Genomic DNA, 20,697 nt, shown 5'->3' with positions numbered 1-20,697 from the left:
GTAAAAGATCTCTTCTGGAGGCCAGAGACCTCTGATTTCCACCTCTCCCAGACCACGCTACAATCACAGTAATGATACAACTATCGGGCAGGGAGAGGGGTTTGCCACCGCTCCAATTGAGGTTCAGCATCCACCAATGAAGTTCCTGTGCAGTCTCCTCTGAATCCTAGATGGAATCTGACAAGTCCCCCTGGTGTTGGGCCCACTGAGTCTTCAGGTTCCACTGCAGAAGGAGCATATGCCACATGGCATAGTCAGCAAGCAGGATACAGGGGTCAAAGAGGGCCATAAGCCTTAGCACCAGTCTTACTGAGACCCAGGACCGATGCAGGATCAGGAGTGAGACCAAGAGGCACCCTGACATCACACAGAAAATGAGTGGCGGGACTGCCACAAATCTAACTTGGCCTTCTTGTGCTTTGGCTTGAACTTATCAGAAGACTTGGACCGTGATGAAGACCAGAAGCAGGAACGGGTCTGTGCCCTCGACTTCGAGGGGGAACCGGATTTCTTTCAGTGATCAGCAACATACAGCTTTGGGTTCATAGAACACCACCTTCTGACACATCCCTCAATGGAGGACTCGGCTTGGTGTCATGCCCCAAACCCAAACACCAGAGGCACACCTCATGGGGTCTATCATAGACACCTGTTTGTGACAATCCCTGCAAGGCTTAAACCTTGTAGTTTTGGGGAGATGACTTATTTGTCATGCACACTAAAAAAAAACTGAATTTTAAGAAACAAAACTTTTCAACTGATGGGGAAAAAGTTGGGTATGAGCTCTGGGTCCACAAACAAAGATATGGAAATAAAGGAACTGGCAAAGTCACTTCCAGGGCGGAATAAAGTCAACACGGAACTGCACAGCACCACCTAACTGCACCCAGGAACAATGCTTTTAAAATTTTAAGGATCCGGTCTGGTGCCCGAGGACATTTTAAAGACGAGGTATCAGTGATCAGAAGTACCCATTACAATTTAGAGCTTTTGTAAGACTCTTGTGAAGCGGAGGACTTAAGCATATGAACTTACAGAACATCCAAAGATGGAGAAGAAGGAAAATGTTACTTGCACAGTTAGCATCTATTTTTGGCATTTAGTGCTGTAGATTCACATGCTCTGCATACTCCTGCCGTCTAGTGTTGGGTTCGGAGTGCTGCAAGTTCTTTTTCTTCAAAGAAGCATTATCGAGTTATGGGATCGAGTGACGTATCCTTCTCGGTGATGGGCATCAGCTCTTTGTTAGATTGTTTTCCCGCAGGTGGGTGTGAAAAGGAGTGTGGAGGAAGTATAGAAAAAGATGTCCATGCAAAGGTAAATGTTTATATGTACACCTATATCCAAGTATAAAGTAACTGAAACGGCCACAGGCATTCGGTGAGAAGGGAGGGCGCATGTGAATCTACAGCATGACATGCCACGAAAAGATGCTTACTGGGTAAGTAACATTTTCTGTTCAATGGCATGTGCAGCTGTAGATACACATGCTCTGCATAGACTGTAAAGAAGTCCCTCCATAAAAGTGGTGGCTAGCCTGTGGGAGTTGCAGTTGACGGGAAGAGTGTTCTTAATACTTCTTGGCCTACATTGGTTTGCTGGCGTGCAAGTACATCTACACAATAGTGTTTTGTAAATTGACCATGTAGCTGCCTTATGAATGTCAGCTATGGGTATATTTCCAAGGAAAGCCTCAGTGGCTCCTTTCATCCTGGTAGAGTGTGCTCTGGGAGTGACAGGAAGTTGTATTTTTGCTTTACCATAACAAGTTTGAATACAGTTTACTATCCAACTAGCTATGCTGCTTTTGGGTACTGGATTACCTTTATGGGGTAGTGAGAAAGCTACAAAGAGCTGTTTAGTCTTTCTACATTCTTTAGTTCTATCAATATAGAACATTAATGCAGGTTTAACATCTAAAGTGTGAAAGGCTCTTTCAGAAAGTGAGTCAGGCTGCGGGAAGAAGACTAGTAACTTAAAGGATTGATTAATGGGGAAATGAGAGAACACTTTAGAGAGGAACTTTGGATTAATGCGAAGAACCACTTTGTCCTTATGAATATGGAAGAATGATTATTCCAAGGTTAGGGACTGGAGCTCACTAACGTTTGGGATATGTGTTAGCAACTAAAAAAGGCACTTTCCATGAGAGGTATTGAAGAGGACATGAGTGAAGTGGCTCAAAAGGAGGTCCCATGAGCCTGGTAAGGATAATTGTGAGGTTCCAGGATAGTACAGGAGTCACTCTTGGTGGAATGACTAGTTTACAACCTTCCATAAATGCTTTGATCACTGGAATTCACAACTGGGATGTATGATGTTTGTTTTGTTAATATGCAGCTATAGCTGTGAGATGTAAACAAATGGAGATGTAGGCTAAATTAGCTTTTTGTAGATGAAGCAAATAGCAGTCAATGTCTTTAACAGTAGCTTTAATGGGATTAATGTGTTTGGGTTGACAGTAACAAAGCGTTTACAATTTGCAGCATAACACGCTCTAAGTAGTGGGTTTACAAGCATCTCTTAGAATGTCCATACAGTCTGCACACAAATCCAAGTAACCAAACTCTATGACCTTCGGAGCCATATCGCAAAGTTGAGAGATTTGGGATCTGGGTGTCTGACATGACCTTAGTTCTGAGTTAGAAGATCCGGTCTGTTGGGAAGCTTCTTGTGGGGGACAACTGAAAGGTCCAGTATTGTGGTGAACCAGGGCTGCTGTGCCCATGTGGGAGCTACCAGGATCATGCTGAGAATTTCTGTCTGATTTGTTGAACTAGAAATGGAATGGGAGGTAGAGGCGGAAAGGCATAGGCAAATATCCCTGGCCAGCTCATCCATAGGGCATTGCTCTTGGATAAAGGATGAGGGTACCTGGAGGTGAAGTCTTGGCATTTTGTGTTTTCTTCTGTGGTGGAAAGATCTACTTGAGGTGTTCCCCATTTCCGAAAGTATTTTTGAAGGACTTGCTGGAGGAGTTCCCATTCATGAACTTTTTGCCGCATCCTGCTGAGCAGGTCTGCAAAGTTCCTGGGAGACAGTCAGTCACCAGGTGACTATGATGGTGGAGAGCCCATTTCCAAATTGAGAGAGTTGACAGTTGGAATTACCCTGTCCCTACCTTGTTTCTGAAGGTAGTACACCCATGACATGTGGTGTATGCGGATTAGGACAACTTTGTGAGAAAGGTGATGCAGAAATGCTTTTATGGCTAGAAATACTGCCTGAAGCTTGAGGAAGCTGATGTATAGGGATTGATGATGGGGATCCTGCTGGCCCGGTACCTAGAGTTCTTGAAGGTGAGTGTCTCAGCCTGTGTGTGATGAGTCTGTTGTAAGAAAGAACTGAGGCATTGGGCTTAAAAAAAAATCTACCCTTTCAACAGGTTGGTAGTGTTCCATTATTGCAGTGAGTATGGTGGTCTAACAAAACTAGACCTTCCCAGTGACCCTGTCCCTGTGATTGAGCCCAGTGATGAGACAAACACTGCTGTAGGGGACGCATGTGAAGTTTGGCGTGGGAAACCATGGCAATGCAGGAGGCCATCATCCCTAACAGGCGTATCACAGTCTGGACCGTGAATGAAGAATTCTCTCAAAACTGAGGGAGGAGAGACTAAAAGTTGTGAACACGAGACAGATTGGGATATGCTATGCCCAATTCTGCATTGAAAATAGCCCCTAAATAGGGCTGTATCTTTAGAGGCTGAAGGTCGGATTTGAGAAAGTTGAGCGTGAACCCTAACTTGTGCAGAAGGTCTACTGTGATCCGAGTGTGACGTTGGCATTGTGCTATCTTTAATGAGCCAGTCGTCCATGCAGGGGAATATGTGTACATTTTGTCTTCTGAGATGTGCTGCTACTACTGCTAAGCACTTTGTGAAGACCCTTGGAGCTGTGATGACTCCGAAAGAAAGAACCTCGAATTGCAATGATGAATCTGAGATGTCTGCATTGTGCAGAATGGACGGGGATATGGAAGTAGGCATCCATTAGATCTTGCCAGTCAAACTCGCCCTGTTGTAAGAGGGGGCTAACATCTTGAAGAGTAACCAGGTGAAAGTGTTCTGATAGAATGTTGTGGTTTAAGGGCCTTAGGTCCAGAATGGGCCTGACAGCCATTTCTTTTTTAGAAGGGGAAATATAGGTAGTATACTTCTGTTCCAAGGTGTTTGCAGCGGAATTGGCTCAAGGCCCCTTTAAGAAGAAGGGATTGTACCTCTTGGTTGAGAAGGTGTTCTTGAGAGATCTTGTGAAAGCGAGGGGGATTGTTTGGAGGAGTGGTAATGAGCTCAAGACAGTAACCAAGTTGTATAATGGAAAGAACACATTGTTCTGAAGTGATGTTTAGTCATTGTGTATAGCATTTTGAAGTCTTCCCCCAACAGGTGTGGAGCGGGGAGTGTGGGAAGGTATTCATGTAAAGGTATTGATGGTGGCGTTCTTGCCTCTACCTCGGATGTTATTAATTCTATAGGCTCCTCTGTAGAAGTCTCATGAATATGAACTGGAAGGCTGTCTGGCCTGAGAGGTGGAGGTGTCGTAGTTGGACTCTTGCTCTAGGCAAGACTGCTGGTTTAGGGATGACAGCAGTTTTGTTTGTAGGCGACTAGGCCAATCCTACAACAAGTCACAACTGTCAGCCCAACCCTCCCGGCTCACAAGCAGTACCTCACCAAAACCCAATTAGTAAAAGCTGATTTGTGGCAGCCTTTACGCATGGACTCAAGAGTGCAAATCTCATGGAAGTCGTGGTTAAACAGAGATTACCCTTTTCTCACGTGAGCAACAAGTCTCATTCACACACAGGCAATGAAAGAGATGCAGTTTGATGTTGTCAATGGAGACAAATCTATCTGCTTTGGAACCAGGCAGCGGTGACAGTTCTGGTACCTTGTATTCCCATGACGTGGACCAGTGCTTTGTAGGATGGGTTCAAATTTCTTCTTCACAGCAATCTTCTCACAAACCAGATCCCCAACTTTAGGAATCCAGACTGTAGAAGTTGTTGGCAAATCCCTAATTCCTAAGGTGGCAGCACTGGCAGATGAGTTATCACGAAATTGCTGAAGCTCCTGTATGACAGTGAAATGTTCATTTATGTCAAAAGGTGTATCTGCTGCCACCAAACCAGGCCCATCCAGATCTGGGACATACATATATATATCCCAAAGAGAACCTCTAAGGAGTGCATCCTCCCAAGGACCGTCTTGGCAAAATATTCAGTGCTCTCTGGACCCCATATAGGTGATGATGCCAACTGCAGCCTGAACCTAATACTCTAGCTGTTAAGGACTGCTTTAGGTCTCAATTCCTCCTTTCCACGACCAAATTACCCTCGGGATGGTAGGGTGAGGATTAATGGAGTTCAACACCCATCATCCTCATGGTGTCCCTGAATGCCTTAGAGGAAAAGGCAAGGCCCTGGTTCAAATGGAATGCTGCAACCGCATATGTACCAATAAAGATCAGCAAGTCTTTTCTAACAGATCAAGTGTCAGCTGACCGCTGAGGACATACCCACAGGAATCTAGAACAAGAATCTACAGTGACTAAAATGTATTATTATGCACCATCAGGTTGTAAGGTATCACAACGGTCCAGGTACACAAATCATAGTGGTCTGTTGGACACTAGGAGGGATGTCTGCGGTGGGCGTTTGATGTTTGAGCCCTTTTTCTGCTGACAGATGTCACAGCAAAGAACATATTGCTTGAACTGTTTGTAAAGAAACGGCCACCAGAAGCGTTTCTGTAAGAGTGTTATTGTGGCTGCAGCACCAGCATGTGCAGAGGCAACACCCTCATGCGCTGCTTTGACTAGATCTAATCTCTGGTCTTTGATGGGGATCACTAGATCTCCAACCAAAGGAATTGCTGCAGACGCAACATTCTGTGCACTGATGTGGTATGAATATTTTGTAGGGTATGTTTTTGGAGAAGGCTTGCCTTCAGCTGAAGCTTTCATGGCACCCAGTATTTCATTATCCAATCTCATCTGGGAACGAGTCACTGAAGCAACCAAAGCTGTAGCTTCTGCAGGTTTGGTTGCTTCATCAGCCAAAGGTTTGCCAATAAAACGCTGCTGGCCCAGTATATGGATTACATGAGCATTAGGTAGCTTATCCTTAAGATCAGCTACCCTCCCCCACAGAGTTCTGTGTTTTATGGTGTCCCCCTTTGAGTCTCTGAACCCTTTCAATTGCCAATGATTAAGGTAATCATTGTAAGACAAGACACAGTAGTACGAATCACAGACAATCAATGTGAGTTGCCCTGGATCTGTATGTTCTAGCACTAAGATAAGGGCTTTAAGTTCAGGCAGCTGAGCTGTGCAGTCCCTAAAGGTGGTTTAGGGATCACAGCACTTTTGTTTGTAGGTGACTAGGCCAATCTAACAACAAGTCTTAACTGTTGGCCCAACCCTTCCGGCTCACAAGCAGTACCTCACCAAAAATCCAAATAGTAAAAAGTGATTTTTGGCAGACTTTACGGATGGACTCAAGAGTGCGACCTCTCAGAAGAGTTGTGGTTTAACGGAGATTACCCTTTTCTCACATGAGCAACAAGTCTCATTCACACACGGGCAATGAAAGCGATGCAGTAAAGTTTTCAATAGGTTTTATTAACAAGACTGCAATCTACTGTAAAATGCAATGGGCTGCAATGATTAGGATAATGAACAATGCAAGAAACCGAATTGTAAAAATGAGAGTCATGAATATAAAGACCCTCACCATTTTGCAACAACATGAGATGTAAACCCTAATACCCTAGCATGGAGAACCTAATCTCTAACCTAAAGAGAGCTAGGTATGTTAAACCTAATCTGCCAGTACCATGTCCATGAGAAAAGCCACCCAACCCTTGTTACCTTGGAATGAGGTCTCTAGATCATACTATGTGGGGACACGAAGTTTGGGTCTGCATCAAGGCGACGTGTAGCATAGATAACGTTGATGGCATCTGGTAGGAGTCCCTCTGATAACCTTGTCCGCGTGAGATGTATTTATACAGCTCTTGTAGGACCCCTGACGCAGGTATGTTCGCAAACAATTAAGAAGGCATGCTTGGGGCAGCAATTATATAAACAATTCCCTCCAAAGTACATTATGTTCCTGTCACACATAAGTGGGAAAGGGACATCATGTAAAAACCTACATATATCGCTTGTCTTTGACGCTGATAGTGACACTTTCACAGAGTAACACTGATAACGTGAAATCAAAACATCTTCCTAACTAGAAAGAGAGCAGCCATCTTGGAACAAATAGTTAAATAAATGCTCTAAAACAGAGCAGGCCAAGTAGGTTAAAAGTCACTAGGTGATAAAAACTAAATAGGATCTATTACAGAGGCCTCTGTCCTTGTCGGTTTGTAACCACCTCTGAATGTGGAGTGACGAAAAGTACCTCTTTGGGAGGTGGACTGTAAAGCACTCATGGCTTTTGCGGTGTCTGTGTTTTTTTTTTTAGCTTCTCAAGGGTGGAGTCCACTGGAGGGCTGAAAAGATGCTCCTTGTCGAAGGGCATATTGAGTACAGCTTATGGTACCTCTGGTTTAAATCTGAGCAGCGAAGCCAGGCTATTATGCCGGTCTTGATACCACGTGCAGTAGTGTACGTTGCATCTAGGGCGCATCTGATTGAATTGCTACAGATGTTTGCCCCTCTGTGACAATTGTTTTCCCCTTTTTCAGTGCTCATCTGAGAGATACTGGAGGAGCTCCTCCATCTCATCCCAGGGAGCCCCATCATACCTCGCAAGTAAAGCTTGTGAGTTGGCAATGCACCAATGATTGGCTGCTTGCGCAGCCACTCTTACCTGCAGCGTCAATCTTGTTGCTCTCGTTGTCTGGGGGTGGAGAGTCTCCTCTGACCTGACTATTGGTCAGTTTGCGTGTAGTGGTAGCCACAATAGAATCTGATGGGACCTGTGATTTTATGTAAATTGGATCAAAGGGAGCAGCTTTGTATTTTGTTTAGAACGGACCAGTTCCTTAAACATTTCGTCTGCAGGACAAAGCATGCCAGGAAGCATGGGGAGGAACTGGATATCCCTATGTGTGGAAGTTAAGGTATCAAAACGAAAGTCTTGCTAAATGGGGTCCCTGTGTATCTCAACATTGTGGAATGCGGCTGCTTCAGCTATTGCCTGCTGGTAGGAAGTGGAATCCTCTTGCAGTGAGAGTAAGTAGGGGAGGTGGGTGGAGAAGAAGCAGGGGTTTAGAAGGTGTTTGAGGAGGAAGAGAAAAAGGAAAAAGGCTTATGAAAAGTAGTGGCAGCCTTGTCCTTAGTCTTCTTTGAAGGTGGTGAAGTGTCTAGAGTCTCCTAAAAGGATAGTTTCCTCTTCAAGGTGACTGGGGGGGGGAGAAATAATGTGCCCATAACCTCCTGGGTGTGGAGTCAGCGCTGACGAGCGTCCATGGTCCACAAAATGGGTTCAATGGGAGATGGTGTGGCCGAAGATTGACTAGAGTCTTTTGGCCCCTGAAGGGGTTGAATCCCTGGTTTGACACCAAGGTTTTCGTTCGGTGTCCTTTTGTCAGAGCCAAAGCTGAGGTGGCGCTTGTTCGGCTGATCAGGTTGGATGGGAGTTGCGACAATATCTCAGACCAAAGAAGTTGAGGTTGATGACGAAGATGATGTTTGGCCTTGGTAATTTTCAGTGCCGAGCCAGAGGGCGGGGCATCCGAGCCTGTTTTACGGACCGGCCATGGCCTGGTGGCAGTCTGATGACCTCAGTAAGGAGCTTTTTGGAAGTCTTAGAAGGGACAGGAGGGGCTACGGTACTTACGGGTTGGACCAATGTCACCTCGTGGTTTTCGATATCCGACTGAACGACAGAGTCCTGGATGGAGAAAGCCTCCTCCTGATTCCAGCTCTCCCTGGGCGTGCTCCTCCCCAAAGATGAATTGAGTGTTTTCTGGAGTCTTGTGTGCCATCTCTAGTTGATAAGCTCTTCAGTCTGAAGGATAGTCAGGTGTTGCAGGTGGTTTCTTGATTGTACGGGGAGAGGCACAGGTTATACACCAAATGTTGCTCAGTGTGTAGGAATTTAGTGTAGATCCGAGGACAGGATTGAAACGATGTCCATTCCATCAGAGCAGCATAGTAGTCAGGGCCACGTGCTGAGGTAGGCCCGAATGGGCGAGGGGCCCTTGAGGGTGTGCGAGTGAGATGAGCACGACAATTTAAGAAAAAGAGATCAAAAACAATACCACTGATGAAGCAAATGACAAAAAAAAAGGGTTTTGTAACCGCAGCGAGTGGAAGACGAAGTTACGAGACACATCTGAACCTGACGGTGGAGAGAAAATAATCTAACAAAGGAATCAATGCCCATGCCCACTATCACTGAGGAGTCCCTCGAACCAGTGACTCGAAGATGCTTCTTTGAAGAAAAACAACCTGCAACACTCCGAACCCAAACGCTAGATGGCAGGAGTCTGCAGAGTATGTGTATCTCCTGCCACACATTCCATCAAATATGTTATTTACCTATAACTACACTTCTTAAGCCTTCATAACTTTCAAAGATTCACATGCTTGAAAAACTGTGTTTTATAGAGGATTCTATTTCTTGAAATTCCCATCCTTGCGACTGGAAATAGTTGAAACTTGCAAATCTATGGAAGACTCAATGCTGAATACAGACTGGCTGAGTGCTTGTAATTTTAGCCGTGCACCTTGGTTCCCCCATAGAACTGCAAGCTTCTTCAACTAACATGGCAGAAGAATGCAAACATGTAAAACTTATTAAAAGCGAATCGATGTTCCACTCAGTGTAATCTTTCCTTTTTTATGGAAAACTTAGACCAGCCTCTCTTGCCTCAAACTACTCCACTAATCTTCTCTTTCTCTCTAGAACTTGGCTTCACCTTGTCTGTCTTTCTTTTTCCCCCCAATTTTACATCACAAATTAATTAGCACACCTATGATCTTTGTTTTACATCACAAAGACAAAGGGCCTGATTTAAACTTCGGCAGATGGGTTACTCAGTCACAAAGGTGATGGATATCCCGTCCGACAAAATATACATCCCATTATTTCCTAGGGGAGTTGTTTTTCAGCAGACGAGATATACGTCACTGTTGTGATGCAGTAACCAGTCTGCTGAAATTTAAATCAGGCCTCTAGTCTAACTTAAGGCTCTCGCCATTATTTCGATCTGGCAACCTACATTAAAACTCTTAACTGTGTTTTCACAAATCTCATCTAAAGGACACAGCCTTAGTGTACAAATACGTAATCAATGACAAAATAAGTTCCATGATCTAGCTAAGCATCAAGAAACGCTCTCTCGCAATCACAGTTAAACTTGAAACAAGAGGCTGAATTCAAATGATTTTATGCATGACCCCGTCTATAGTATATATATATATATTGAAAATGTCACTTACCCAGTGTACATCTGTTCGTGGCATCAGTCGCAGTAGATTCGCATGTTTTGCAATAGCTCGCCATCTGGTGTTGGGCCGGAGTGTTACAAGTTGTTTTTCTTCGAAGAAGTCTTTCGAGTCACGGGACCGAGTGACTCCTCCTTTTGTCTCCATTGCGCATGGGCGTCGACTCCATCTTCGATTGTTTTTCCCCGCAGAGGGTGAGGTAGGAGTTGAATTGTAGTAATAGTGCCCATGCAATGGAGTGACTAAGTATGCACCTATTTAAGGTTGAGATGATACATATATAAATAGTTGAAGGTAACTTCCAAGCTGCTACAGGCTCCCGGGGAGGCGGGTGGGCACATGCGAATCTACTGCGACTGATGCCACGAACAGATGTACACTGGGTAAGTGACATTTTCAGTTCGATGGCATCTGTCGCTGTAGATACGCATGTTTTGCATAGACTAGTAAGCAGTTATCTCCCCAAAAGCGGTGGATCAGCCTGTAGGAGTGGAAGTAGTCTGAAATAATGTTCTTAATACGGCTTGACCTACTGTGGCTTGTTGTGCGGATAACACGTCTACACAGTAGTGCTTGGTGAATGTGTGAGGCGTAGACCATGTGGCTGCCTTACATATTTCTTGCATTGGGATGTTTCCTAGAAAGGCCATGGTAGCACCTTTCTTTCTGGTTGAGTGTGCCCTTGGTGTAATGGGCAGCTGTCGTTTAGCTTTAAGGTAGCAGATTTGGATGCATTTAACTATCCATCTGGCTATACCTTGTTTTGATATTGGGTTTCCTGCATGAGGTTTTTGAAATGCAATAAATAGTTGTTTAGTCTTTGATGTTTTTTGTTCTGTCAATGTAATACATCAATGCTCTTTTGACATCTAATGTATGTAGTGCCCTTTCAGCTACGGTATCTGGCTGTGGAAAGAACACTGGAAGTTCCACTGTTTGATTTAGATGGAACGGTGAAATAACCATTGGCAAAAATTTAGGATTGGTCCTTAGGACGACCTTATTCTTGTGTAGTTGTATAAAAGGTTCCTGTATTGTAAACGCCTGAATCTCGCTTACTCTTCTTAGGGAAGTAATGGCGATGAGAAATGCCACCTTCCAGGTTAGGAACTGTATTTCGCAGGAGTGCATGGGTTCAAAAGGTGGACCCATAAGTCTAGTTAGGACAACATTTAGGTTCCATGAAGGAACAGGTGGTGTTCTTGGTGGTATAATTCTCCTAAGGCCCCCCATGAATGCTTTAATGACTGGTATCTTATATAGGGAAGTTGAATAGGTAGTCTGCAGGTATGCAGATATTGCTGCAAGGTGTATTTTAATGGAAGAGAAAGCCAGGTTAGATTTTTGTAAGTGAAGCAAGTAACCCACTACATGTTCTGGAGTTGTGTGTAATGGTTGTATTTGATTAATATGGCAGTAGCAAACAAACCTCTTCCATTTACTTGCATAGCAGTGCCTGGTGGATGGCCTTCTGGCTTGTTTTATGACTTCCATACATTCTTGGGTAAGTTGTAAGTGCCCGAATTCTAGGATTTCAGGAGCCAGATTGCTAGATTCAGCGATGCTGGATCTGGGTGTCTGATCTTTTGGTTGTGCTGTGTCAACAGATCTGGCCTGTTGGGCAATTTGATGCAGGGTACTACTGATAGGTCTAGCAGCGTTGTGTACCAGGGTTGCCTTGCCCAAGTTGGTACTATTAATATGAGTTTGAGTTTGTTTTGACTGAGTTTGTTTACCAGGTAAGGAAGGAGAGGGAGAGGAGGAAAAGCGTAAGCAAATATCCCTGACCAGTTCATCCATAGGGCATTGCCTTGGGACTGTTTGTGTGGGTATCTGGATGCGAAGTTTTGGCATTTTGCGTTCTCCTTTGTCGCAAACAAGTCTATCTGAGGTGTTCCCCAGAGTTTGAAATAAGTGTTCAGAATTTGGGGGTGAATTTCCCATTCGTGGACCTGTTGGTGATCTCGAGAGAGATTGTCTGCGAGTTGATTTTGGATCCCTGGTATAAATTGTGCTATTAGGCGAATTTGGTTGTGAATTGCCCAACGCCAAATCTTTTGTGCTAGCAGGCTTAACTGCGTGGAGTGCGTCCCCCCTTGCTTGTTTAGATAATACATTGTTGTCATGTTGTCTGTTTTGACGAGAATGTATTTGTGAACTATTATTGGTTGGAAAGCTTTTAGTGCTTGAAAAACTGCTAGAAGTTCTAGGTGATTTATATGCAGTTTTGTTTGATGTACGTTCCATTGTCCTTGTATGCTGTGTTGATCGAGGTGTGCTCCCCACCCTGTCATGGAAGCATCTGTTGTTATTACGTATTGTGGCACTGGGTCTTGGAAAGGCCGCCCTTTGTTTAAATTTATGTTGTTCCACCACAGAAGCGAGAGGTAAGTTTGGCGGTCTATTAACACCAGATCTAGAAGGTGACCCTGTGCTTGTGACCATTGTGATGCTAGGCACTGTTGTAAGGGCCTCATGTGCAGTCTTGCGTTTGGGACAATGGCTATGCATGAAGACATCATGCCTAGGAGTTGTAGTACCATCTTTGCTTGTATCCTTTGTGTTGGATACATGCGTTGTATGATGGTGTTGAAATTTTGAATTCTTTGGGGACTTGGAGTGGCTACTCCTTTTGATGTGTCTATTATGGCTCCCAGGTATTGTTGTACCTTGCGCGGCAGAATTTTGGATTTTGTGAAATTGACGGTGAACCCTAATTTGAAGAGGGTTTGTATGATATGATTTGTGTGATATGAGCACTCTATTAACGAATGGGCCTTGATTAGCCAGTCGTCTAGATATGGGAACACATGTATTTGCTGCCTTCTTATGTGTGCAGCGACTACCGCTAGACATTTGGTAAAGACTCTTGGTGCGGTTGTTAATCCGAAAGGCAGTACTTTGAATTGGTAATGTATTCCCTTGAATACAAACCTTAGGTATTTCCTGTGCGATGGGTGTATTGGTATATAGAAATAAGCATCCTTGAGGTCTAAAGTTGCCATGTAGTCGTGTAGTTTTAGCAATGGCAATACTTCTTGTAGTGTGACCATGTGAAAGTGGTCTGATTTGATGAAAGTGTTCACTACTCTGAGGTCTAGGATTGGTCTCAGCGTTTTGTCCTTCTTTGGTATCAGAAAGTACAGTGAGTAAACTCCTGTGTTTATTTGTGTGTTTGGCACTAATTTGATTGCATTCTTTTGCAATAGTGCCTGCACTTCTATCTCCAGGAGATTGGAATGGTGTGTTGTCAAATTTTGTGCTTTTGGTGGTATGTTTGGAGGGAATTGTAGAAATTCTATGCAATAACCATGTTGGATAATTGCTAGAACCCAAGTGTCTGTAGTGATTTCCTCCCATGCTTTGTAATAATGACTTATTCTTCCCCCCACTGGTGTTGTGTGGAGGGGGTGAGTGACATGTGAGTCACTGTTTAGTAGTAGGGGTTTTGGGGCTCTGAAATCTTCCTCTATTTCTGGGGAATTGCCCTCCTCTATATTGTCCCCGAAAACCTCCTCTATACTGTCCCTGGTAACTGGACGGTGTTGCTTGTGAGGTGCTGGCTTGTGTGCTCTGACCCCGAAACCCCCCTCGAAAGGGTGTTTTACGGAATGTGCTGTAATTGCCTCTGCTCTGCGGGGAGTAGAGTGCGCCCATGGCTTTGGCAGTGTCCGTATCTTTTTTGAGTTTCTCAATCGCTGTGTCCACTTCTGGACCGAACAGTTCTTTTTCGTTAAAAGGCATATTGAGAACTGCTTGTTGAATCTCTGGTTGAAATCCAGACGTTCGGAGCCATGCATGCCTTCTGATAGTTACAGATGTATTAATTGTCCTTGCAGCTGTATCTGCAGCGTCCATGGAGGAGCGGATCTGGTTGTTGGAAATAGTCTGTCCCTCCTCAACCACTTGTTTTGCCCTATTTTGTAAGTCCTTGGGCAGATGCTCAATGAGATGTTGCATCTCGTCCCAGTGGGCTCTGTCATAGCGCGCAAGTAGTGCCTGGGAGTTCGCGATGCGCCACTGGTTTGCAGCTTGTGCTGCGACTCTCTTACCAGCTGCATCGAACTTGCGGCTTTCTTTATCTGGGGGTGGTGCATCTCCAGATGTGTGGGAGTTGGCCCTTTTCCTAGCTGCTCCTACAACGACAGAGTCTGGTGGCAGCTGTGTAGTGATGAAAACCGGGTCTGTAGGAGGCGCCTTATACTTTTTTTCCACCCTTGGTGTGATAGCCCTACTTTTGACCGGCTCCTTAAAGATGTCTTTTGCGTGCCAGAGCATACCAGGGAGCATAGGCAGGCTTTGGTATGAGCTGTGGGTGGAGGAGAGTGTGTTGAATAAAAAAATCATCCTCGACCTGTTCTGAGTGGAGGCTTACGTTGTGAAATTGTGCTGCTCTAGCCACCACTTGAGAATACGCGGTGCTGTCCTCTGCTGGAGATGGCTTCGTAGGGTATGCCTCCGGACTGTTATCTGACACTGGGGCGTCGTATAGGTCCCATGCGTCTTGATCTTGGTCACCCTGGCTTATGGTGGTGTGAGCTGGGGAGTGTGATGGAGTTTGTGCTGGTGAGACGTTAATCACGGGCGGAGGAGAGGGTGGTGGGGTAACTCTTTTCACCACTTTTGGTTGTGGTGTCTGTTCAGTTTGGAACTCCAACCTTCTCTTTCTTCTAATGGGGGGAAGGGTGCTTATTTTTCCTGTCCCCTGCTGTATGAAAATACGCTTTTGCGTATGGTCTACATCAGTTGATTGTAGCTCTTCCTCAAACCTATGCTTTTGCATTTGGGAGGTTAGCGAGTGCTCTTCTGTATAAGAGCCTGAAGCTGGGTCGCTTGCAGTTTGTTTCGGCACCGAAACCCTGTCTGCGTGTTTTTTCGGCTCCGAGGTGACTTTTTTCTTTTTCGGGGCCGAAACCTCTCGGCGTCGATCTTCTTCGGTGCCGCTGTCTCGGCGTCGAGCCGTGTCCACACCGGCATCTCGGTGTCGAGGCTTGTCTCCAGCACTTTCTCGGTCCCGAGAAGGCTGCGTGCCGGTGTCTCGACCGGAGTCGGACGATCTCGGCACTGATTGGGCCTTTTTCGGTGCCGACGGTCGGTCACCGAATTTATGGGTGGAGCCATGGCCGGATGGCAGTGGCGTCCCCTGGGCCTTGTAAATCTTCTTCTGTGTGGTTTTCGACGTCTTACTCACGGTTTGTGTATCGTCGAATCCTTCGGAGTCCGATTCTTGGATCGAGAAGGTACCTTCCTCTTCTTGTTCCTCGAACTCTCGGTGGGCTGTCGGCGCGGACGCCATCTGAAGTCTTCTGGCTCGACGGTCTCGGAGTGTTTTTCGGGACCGGAACGCACGACAGGCCTCGCAGGTGTCTTCACTGTGCTCAGGTGACAGGCACAGGTTACAGACCAAGTGTTGGTCTGTATAGGGGTATTTATTGTGGCATTTGGGGCAGAAACGGAACGGGGTCGTTCCATCGGCGTTCTTCAGCACGCGGTCGGGCCGACCAGGCCCCGACGGGGGATCGAAAAACTACCCCGAAGGGCACCGGAGCTCTTCGATGCGGTGTTGAATCTAACTACGCCGATCCCGAACGCAACAATACCGACGAAAATCTTCCGAAATTAGCTATCTTTCCGTTCCGAAACTCGGAGCGACAGGAACACGTCCGAACCCGATGGCGGAAAAAAAACAATCGAAGATGGAGTCGACGCCCATGCGCAATGGAGACAAAAGGAGGAGTCACTCGGTCCCGTGACTCGAAAGACTTCTTCGAAGAAAAACAACTTGTAACACTCCGGCCCAACACCAGATGGCGAGCTATTGCAAAACATGCGTATCTACAGCGACAGATGCCATCGAACATATATATATATTTATTGATCCAATCCATCTCATTCTTTTGACAAAAACCCATCACTCTCCAGTATGTGATTAGACATGCAGAAACCTATATTCCTTTTTCATCCACAGCCCTGGATGGGCTATGACCCCAGCACTGATCTCCCAGCATCCTTGTTAACCACAAACCAAAGAAAGTGGGTTAATAAAGTCTCTCAAAGGCAATACTAAGTACAATTCAATCTGTGCAAAGACAGCCTAGGCGCTGCTGTGTGCAGATATACATTTCTTTACCTCACAGATCTGTTGAGCAAAGAGTAGGATCTGCGCCAGGCCAACCTTGTGTTTGGGAAGGTAGTCCCGAAGACTCCCCAGGGGCACATATTCCATGATGAGTTGAACAATCTTTTCCCCTGAAGCACAAATTTACCAGATTCAGAAATGACAAGCTTTCTGGCAGAGTAGCCAAGCATTAAGAAGTATAAATGAGATGTTATCTGACAAGAGCTGAAACCAATTGGACAAAACAGCATTAACTTCCACAACTGTATCGCCACAAACACTCTTAAAATATTCCATTCATCTTTGGATATTACTTCTGTAAAATTCTGTAAGACTGCCACGAGAAGGGTCATAAAACACTTTGCTTTGCATATCCACACCACCTTTCTTTCAATACATTGCCTTCTATGACTGGAAACGACTGTGCAACTGCAAAAACAAGTTACATACCTGTAACTACAGCTTTTCTACATTGAGATCTTTCATAAAATCACATGCTTGCATCATTCCTTGTTGTTGAAGTGAGAACCCCCACAGTAATTATAAACAGCAGTATAAGGTAAAAACAAACTTAGAAATGTCAAAGCAGCCTAGCTCTAATAGCACAATTACCTAACTGAAGAAGTCTCAAACTCCAGCCAATGAGGTGCCACCTTGACAGAAAACTACACCTAGAAAACACCAGACTTCAGATTCTATAGCACCAGAATAAAAGGACGTACTTCACGTGAGACTGATGCGGCAGGGTTGCAAGCAAATCCATGAAAGATCCCAATACTAGAGAAGGAGAATGCTTTTTATCTTGTAAGCACATGTTGCAAGCGTGTAGTCCTGTAGTTTCCCATCCTTAACATACCCTACCATCTAGTGTTGTGCTCTGGATCTTTGCATGTTGATTTTTTTTAAAGAAGTCTGTTGAGTCATGAGATATGGTGTGATTTCTCTTGGTGTACATTGCACATGGGAACCTACTCCATGTTAGGTTGTTTTTGCACAGCATGGAAGAGTATGTATGGCAAATCAACATATGTACCACAGTCAAATGTAATGTGCAGTGAAATACAGTAAGCAAAAGAGACAAGGTTGTGGGGAGGAGGATGGATGCGTGTGAATTTACAACACTATATGCTACAAACGAAGACTTACAAGGTAAGCACCATTTTCCATTATACATGCTTAGCACAGACTGTAAAGCAGTGCCCTCCAAAAGAGCTGGCTAGTGTATGGTTGATTTAGATATTTAAAAGAAGGTTTTCAACACGGTCTGGCCCACCACAGCCCGTGACGGGCTAAGATATCCACACAGTAGTGCTTGGTTAAGGTGTGTGGTGTTAATCAGGTGGCTGTCTTACAAATTAGCCGGTCGCCCCTTTCTTGCAGTTGGAGTGTGCCCTGGGAGGAGCAGGTAGAACCTTCTTTACTTTATGATAGGTATCAATACATGTAACTATCCATCTAGCTAGGCCTGCCTTGGAAAAAGGATGCCCTCTTTTAAGGGTTTGTAAAGGAGATAAAACTGTTCAGATTTACAGAATACCTTGGTCCCGTCAATGCAGTACATAAGAGATCTATTTAAGTATAGTGCATATAGTGCTCTTTTAGCAACAGAGTTCGGTTGAGGGAAAAACTGTAAGCTCACTGATTTGGTTAAGATGGAAGGGTGATAGCACCTTATGGAGGATCTTAGGTAGATAAGTACCACCCTGCCCTTATGGACCTATACAAAGTGCGTTTGCAGAGTTAGTGATTGCAGTTCGCTAATGCTTCTAAGATGGCCAGCAGGAAGTACACTTTGCAGGACAGGACCTGAACGGGGCTTAAATCCAGAGGCTTAAATGGTGCTCCGACGAGCCTGATGAGGACTGCATTGAGATTCCAGAGGGAAGAGGGAGGCACTATCACCGTATCACTCTCATGAGACCCTCCATGAAGGCCTTGAACACAAATTCTAAAGAGATATTCTGCATGTAGACTATAGCTGTAGCTAAAGTAACTGAAAGGAGGTGTAGGTGAGGCCAGATTTTTGCAAATGCAAAAGGAAGCCAATAATAACCTGTACCATAGGCTTTAAAGGTTCCAGATTCTTAGAAATGTAGTGGTTAACTAACCTTTTACATTTTGCTGCATAACAAGCCAGAGCTGTATGCCATCTGCTGCCTTTAACATGGACATACATTCCCGAAGAAAGTTGAGGGACCAGACTTCTGGGTCCTCAGGTGCCACATGGAAAGGTTGAGCTGCGTGGGATCTGGATGTCTCACTCTACCTTGTCTTTGTATGAAAAGATCCTGCCTGAGCGGGAGGTCTCTCATGAGGGCCAACAGACATCTCTAAGAGATTTCTATACCGGTATTGCCTGGCACTCGTTGGGGCTGCCAGAAGAAAGCATTAATGATGTTCACCTCAGTTATCTCAAAATGTAGGGAATCAGTGGGAGAGGTGAAAAACTTAGGTAAATGTCCTTGACTAATTTATACATAGTGCACTTTCCATGTACTGTGGGTGTCAGTATCTTGACGTGAAGTTTGGGGATTTTGCATTTTCTGAGGTTGCAAACAAGCCAGTCTGTGTTTACCTTCCCAGAGTTAGAATCACATGTGTTAGACCTTGTGCTGGAGTTCCCACTTATGGACTTGTTGAGGCATCCTAATGAGCAGGTCTGCATATATTTTGTCCACCCCAGTAAGATGCTCTGCCATAAGGTGAATGTTGTGGCACAGTGCCAGTGCATCAGTTGGGCTAACTGATATTATAGAGAGGAGTGTGTCGCTCAGCTTATGTATACAGTACATGATAGTCATGTCGGTCTTGAGGACTACCTTGTCCCAAATTACTTGTAAGAAGGCTTTCAGAGCAAGGAGAACGGCAGTTTTTTCTGGTGACCCTTTTGTGGAGAAGGCCACATTCTCTGGACACTCATATTATACAGATGCTCCTTCCACCCCCTGAGAGAGGTGTTTGTGGTGATGGTCAGTTGTGATACAGTTGTCTGTAATCAGCTTGCTTTGCAACAAGTGGTTGCAGTCACACCAATAAAGACACTGCAACTTGCGGCAACTCTAGATCAACAATCGTGTTAGAGAAACAAGGAAATAACTTCCCCTTTGCAAAAATGCAGCCATCATTACTAGACACTTAGTAAACACTGTTGGAGTTGTGGTGATCAAGCGTCATCTTGAAATCACTCTGTTGAAGGAGGGAAATGACATATTGCAAGGTTGTCATGTGGAAGTGTTCTGATAGGATGTAGTGTAGAGGGCCCTCTGGTTGAGGATGGGTTGAGAGTCGCCCTTCTAGGGAAGGAGAAAAGACCAAGAGTAGACACTGCACCCTCTCTATGGTACCCTTCTGTAGGAATAGAGCGTACTTCTTCCTGAAGGCAGCAGGTGTTCTTTGCTGATAACACGTGATGGGGTGGGCTGTTGGAAGGTTTATATGTAGTCTGTGGCAGCAGATGTTGTAGGACCACCACAAGGAATGATTTATCAGATGAGATTTACATCCCAGTGAGAGAGGAAATCACATATTCTCCCGATAGGTGTTGTGTAATTGGTTTGGGGGAGTAGGTGGGGGGGTGATAAGGAGGAAGAAAGGGAGGATTGCGGCAGGGTGGAGGAGTGGCAAGTCAGTGTTCAGAAGTGGCAGCTCCTTTGCTGGAGCCGCCTTAGCCCCCGTGATTTCTATTAACCCTGTCAAAGCCTCTATTGTAAAGTTTCCTGACTCTGTAAGCAATTGTTGGCAACAGTGTGCAGGATCTTTTTAGATGTTAAAAAGGAGAACACTCCACAGAACGGTTAAATGGATGGGTAGTGAGGAACCCAGGGTGGCAAGAGCATTCACAGAAATTGTGGCAGGACAGGTGGTGTTGGGAAAGTGTAAAGAAGTCCCTTGTTTCATTGCAGCTGGAAAGTGTCTCCTAACAAGTGTTCTTACAAAAAAGTCCAATTCATAGTATTGCTAATACTGCGCATCATAAAGAAGCGAAAAGATCCATCCAGGACTCTCACCACTGGCTGAAATCCTTTTCAAATAAAGAAGTAAAGAATTATACAAAGATGTGTTGCAATGTGAAATTGTGTGATAGCTAGTCATCTCATCTTTGTTTAGAGTCTCAAAAAATCTTGTGATGGGGACCTGTATCCAGAGAAACATGGTCAATGCATGTTTATTCCA

The 20,697-nt window shown here is 44.9% G+C and overlaps 1 protein-coding gene across 2 annotated transcripts in view; it reads right to left on the bottom strand.

The window, feature by feature from the left end:
• TYK2 (tyrosine kinase 2) overlaps positions 1 to 20,697 on the bottom strand; it is a 579,821-nt gene that overhangs the window by 38,612 nt on the left and 520,512 nt on the right. For both annotated transcript variants that reach the window (XM_069231824.1, XM_069231825.1), the window contains exon 20: positions 16,537 to 16,655. In XM_069231824.1, the coding sequence (XP_069087925.1) occupies positions 16,537 to 16,655 (119 nt within the window). The remainder of the gene's footprint in view (positions 1 to 16,536; positions 16,656 to 20,697) is intronic.

This window comes from Pleurodeles waltl, chromosome 4_2 (assembly GCF_031143425.1).
Source record: "Pleurodeles waltl isolate 20211129_DDA chromosome 4_2, aPleWal1.hap1.20221129, whole genome shotgun sequence".
Classification (NCBI taxonomy): Eukaryota; Metazoa; Chordata; class Amphibia; order Caudata; family Salamandridae; genus Pleurodeles; species Pleurodeles waltl.
The sequence above is the reverse complement of the archived record's forward strand: the minus strand, read 5'-3'. Positions and strand labels throughout refer to the sequence as shown.